Source organism: Chinchilla lanigera, unplaced genomic scaffold, assembly GCF_000276665.1.
Source record: "Chinchilla lanigera isolate Chin_1 unplaced genomic scaffold, ChiLan1.0 scaffold00015, whole genome shotgun sequence".
Classification (NCBI taxonomy): Eukaryota; Metazoa; Chordata; class Mammalia; order Rodentia; family Chinchillidae; genus Chinchilla; species Chinchilla lanigera.
The window spans coordinates 8,317,644-8,322,238 of record NW_004955416.1 but is presented as its reverse complement, the minus strand read 5'-3'; the positions used below and the strand labels follow the sequence as shown (position 1 = coordinate 8,322,238).

Here is a 4,595-nt window from a genome sequence, read left to right as displayed (position 1 = left end):
TTTGGGTTGATTTTGTTTTTGTTTTGTTTTATTTTTTCTGAGACATCTACTTATATAATGCAGGCTGACAGTTATGTAGTGCAGCCTGACCATGAACTCACTGTGTAATAGCACATGCTGCCCTTGAACTCACAGCATCCTCCTCCCTCAGCCTCCGAGTGCTGGGATTACAGGATGCACTATCATGCCCGGCCGGGTTGATTTTAGTTACATTTGTTCAGAGTTGGCGTGGAGGGATAGCTTATTTGAAGGAAGAGAGAGGTGGTAGAGGAATGGTGAGTGGGCAGTGAAAGCTGAGCCCACAGCTGGGGACCGCAATAGTGCAGGTTCTAGTTCCTGAGTGGAGCCAGGCCAGGGTAATGGCTTTTGGGAATGGGGTACTTCAGAAGAACTCTGTGAGCATAGACATCCTCCACGGGGCAGCGTCTATGGTCCCGTTTCCACTCTACTCCTGAGACAAGGTCATCAGACATTGGTGTGGTGCAAAGCTGTGCTATACGACACCATCCCAGTGCAGGACCAGGGCTGGAAGAAGTAGATGAGAGCATTAACTGGTTCATCTCTTCATCCTGGCAGAATTTCTAGATCTTTCTTTTGTCTGAATTCTGACACTTAGGCTTATACTCATTGCTGTATAGAGTTACCAGCATTCTATCTGCAGAGTGAGTGCAGCGTGCTGGCCCTGGCCCTGTTAGTAAGTAGAGCCCACTCTCCAGAGATGGAGTTGCTGAATACAGAGCTGTCCACTAGATTTTATTAAGCAGTTACTGTATCTGTCTGTGTAACAGTTCTCAAACTTACATGACAAAAATTCCCTGTAAACATGTTTAAACAGATTTCTGGCCACTGCCACGAGAGTTTCTGAGTCAGTATATCTGTTTTGTGTTGTTTTTCGAGACAGGGTCTTGCTATATAGTTCAGACTGCCCTTGAGCTCACTCGGTAGCCCAGGCTGGCCTTCAACTCATGTCAATTCTCCTGCCTCAGCCTCCCAAGTGCTGGGATTAGTGGCATGTGCCACCACATCTGGCTTGATTCAGTGCATCTGGAATGGGGTTAAGAATTTGCATTTCTAATGAGTTCCCAGGTGTTACTGGTGTTGCTGTCCAAAACCAACCACATTGAGAATCTGTGGTTTACTGAGACCTTGTGAAGTGAGTCTTCACCTCATAGCAGTATGTCTGCTGTTAACTCGGCCATGAGTACCAGTTTTTACTAAAATACTCTTGTGGCTACACCTAGCTTTTTTCCCCCTCAATACTGGGGATTGAACCCAGGGGGTGCTGAGCTGCATCCCCTGTCCCGTTCCTATTTTGAGACACAGGCTGGCTAAATTGGCCAGGCTGGTCTTGAATTTGTAATCCTCATGCCTTAAGCCTCCCCAGATAGCTGCAAGTACAGGTGCTTGCACCATGCTTGGCCCACCTAGCATTATTTACTCAGACTCTTATCATATAGCTAACTATAATAACTTGTTTTGAGGTGTCTTGTATTACTCAGCCTTTAAGTAGTTTGAGCGGGGCATGATGGCACACATCTGTAATCCTAGCACTGGGATTCTGAGATAGGAGGATTGCTGCAAGTTCGAGGCCAGCCTGGGCTATGCAGTGAGTTCAGGGGCAGCCTAAAGTATACTGTGAGACTTTGTCTCAGAGAGAGAGAGAGAGAGAAAAGAAAGGGAAAGAAAAAGAACTTTGAAGCTAGGCAGGGTAAAGCATGCCAGAAAGAAAGGAAAAGAAAAGAAAAAAAGAAGAAAGAAAGAAGGAGGGAGGGAGGGAGGAAGGAAAGGGAAGGAAGGAAGGAAGGAAGGAAGGAAGGAAGGAAGGAAGGAAGGAAGGAAGGAAAAAAGTAAATAGACCTTTGAAGCTAGGCAGGGTAAAGTATGCCTGTAATCCCAGCAGTCACAGCGCCTGAGGCAGAAGGATGTCAAGTTCAAGCCTGGGCAACTCAGTAAGACCCTGTCCCCCCGCAAAAAATTTTAAGGGTAGGAACATAGTTCAGTGCAAAGACCAAGTTCTCTCTATAGTGTGCATTTGGGTGTGGGGCATTTGGAATAAAAGCTTGAGGACCCAAAATACAAAAACAAGGCAGAAACTGGCTCTTCCAGTTGCCTGGGAGCCATTTCCCTCCTTGGGATTTCGCAGGTGGTGGTGGCACCGTCTCAGAGCAGTGCCCTGCTCTGCCTTGCACCTTAGCGGTGACTAGGCATGCTAGCACTAGTGCTCAGACCTCCCGGCATCTGCTCATCACAGTACACTGTTCACAACATGAACAGGACAGTGAACACAGAAAATCGTTTCTCATGGTGTCCAGGAGATTCCGCCTGCAGCCACGACGGCAGTGAAAAGACTAGTCCTTCCCATGCATGATCACACCCACCAGCACCCAGAAGACACACACTGTCTCCTGGCCCAGGAAACCTAGAAGTTCCTGGAGTGCCTGAGATGTAGCTGGCCACTTTCCAGGGTGCTGCCTCAAACGGGTACTGTATGGAAACCTCCCCCCTTAGCTCGAGCCCAGCCGATCATATCTTGGGGCAGTCCGCGACAGATGCGAGTCCCGGGTGGGGCCCCCACAAGGCCAGCCTGTAAAGCCTCGGGCCCTCACTGCCTCTCGCCCCGCCCCTTCCTTCTAGCTCACTAGGGTCTGAAGTGGGCGTGGCCAGGCTGGCTTTAGGTCCCCAGGACAGCTCGCGGACCGCTAGGCACCCCTGTGAGCTGCCGCCAAGGGCCGCGGTGGTCTGAGAGGGCAGTTTCTGCGGGGCGCAGAAGGGGCGATGGGCCTCTCAGGCCGGCTGCTACTGTGGCTCGGAGCTGCGGGTGAGTGCGGGGTGTCCGGCAGAACCTGCCAGGCTGAAGAGCATCCTAGGGTTAGGGTCCGCGGGCAGCGACAGAACAGGTCGCTGTGGTGTCTCCGGGACCTTTGGACCTTCGCGGCCTCTAGTCTGTAGGGTGTAAATCCAAGAACCGCGGGGCGCTTCCAAATCCGAGCGCGCAGTTTGGGAAGGAGGGACAAGCCCTGAGGTCCCTGGCCTACCTGGGGAGGGACAACAGCACAACCCGGCTCGGGGCGGTGCTCAAGTTGTTCACGGGGAAGGCAACCTGGCCAGGTATCAGCCGGGGGCTTTCCGGCCGCGCTGCGTGGCGGCGGACTTCCTCGACTGAGTGGGCACTGGCTGCAGGGACTTAGGGGTGTGGCTGCGAGCAGCGAGAGCTGGCAGTTGGGAGTGTTTTCTGTTTTGTTTTCAGCACCCAGAGCCTTAGCACTAAGCTTTTTTGTGTTGTTTATTTTGAGCAGTGTTTCACTAAGTCAATAAATTGCCCAGACCAGACCTGAATTTGCAATCCTGCCTCAGCCTCCCAGAGTGTTAGGATAGGCGTGCACCACGCCTGGCTGCCTGGCTCGGTTGAAGGTTGTCTCTTATCTGTCCCCGCAGCCCCGTTTAACATCCTGCGCCCTCTCCCAACCTGTCTCCCTGCCGCTTTCCAGGGATCATTCTCTGCTCCAGCTCAGTGGCCCAGGCGCCTTTTCTTCCATCCTCGCCCCCTCCGCTGCCAGTTCCCAGCCCCTGGGACCCAAAAGTTACCTTCCTGACTAGCGGACCGGACCCAAGTCCTCTCGGTGAGCTCCGGGCTCCTCCCCTTTCTTTTGCTCACGATCCCCAGTCCCGCAGCCCCGGCCAGGACCTCGAGGACCCTTTCCTCCTGCCTCAGGCACCGAGGGCCCTTGGCTGTTCTCCACCTGCGGGGCCAGCGGCCGGCGGGGGCCCACACAAGCACAGTGCGACAGGGCGTACGCGGGGCACAGCGCGGTGGTGTCGGTGGGGGACTCCGGGCCGCTCCGAGGCGTGCAGCTGTGGCGGGTGCCAAGCCCAGGGCATTATCTGTAAGTGCCTGGCCGGTGGCGGCGACCTGCCGTCCGAGGGCCTGCAGTCGGGAAGGCAGGTCACGTGCCCCCAGTACCGGTCTTGGCGCATTCCCAGCGCCCTTGAGTGTCCCTCTTTCGGCGGGACCACGGGATGGGCGGCGGCAGGCACCGAGCTCGCGAGCTCACGGTGGCCTGGAGCCTGTGACCAAGGGCGGCGCCCAGAGGGGCTTGAACTTCCCGCCATCTCCATTAGAACTCCTGGAATCTAACGGTTTTGATGTGCAAACCTAGCTTCCCATCCCTCCAGAGTCCGTTGCAAGTCTCTAAGGCTCTCAGATTAAAAAGTCCTGGAGCCGCCAGGTCACCGACCGGTGCCGAGAGCCGGGACCCAGCACCCTCTCCCGGCAGGATCTCAGCCTACGGAGCCGCGGGCGGCAAAGGCGCCCAGAGCCACCTGCCGCGGGCGCGCGGTGTCTTCGTGTCGGCGGTCTTCTCCTTCGACCGTGGGGAGACGCTGTTCATCCTGGTGGGACAGCAGGGGGCGGACGCCTGCCCCGGGGTGAGTGGCCGGGCGGGCAGCCGGGGACTGGAAGGGGTTGGGCGCCCGCGCAGCGCGGTGGGGCCGGGGCCGTGCCAATCTTGCCCGGTGCCCGCAGGGGAGCCCGGAAAGCCAGCTCGTGTGCCTCGGAGAGTCGGGGCTGGCCGGCCAGCACGCGGCGGCGGAGGCGA

The 4,595-nt window shown here is 56.0% G+C and overlaps 1 protein-coding gene across 1 annotated transcript in view; it reads left to right on the top strand.

The window, feature by feature from the left end:
* The first annotated feature begins 2,775 nt into the window (after window positions 1-2,775).
* The window catches only part of Ltk (leukocyte receptor tyrosine kinase), a 9,160-nt gene continuing 7,340 nt past the window's right edge, over window positions 2,776-4,595 (top strand). Inside the window, exons 1-3 of the mRNA XM_013512414.1 lie at window positions 2,776-2,818; window positions 3,592-3,884; window positions 4,275-4,425. Coding sequence (XP_013367868.1) covers window positions 2,776-2,818; window positions 3,592-3,884; window positions 4,275-4,425 — 487 coding nt within the window. The remainder of the gene's footprint in view (window positions 2,819-3,591; window positions 3,885-4,274; window positions 4,426-4,595) is intronic.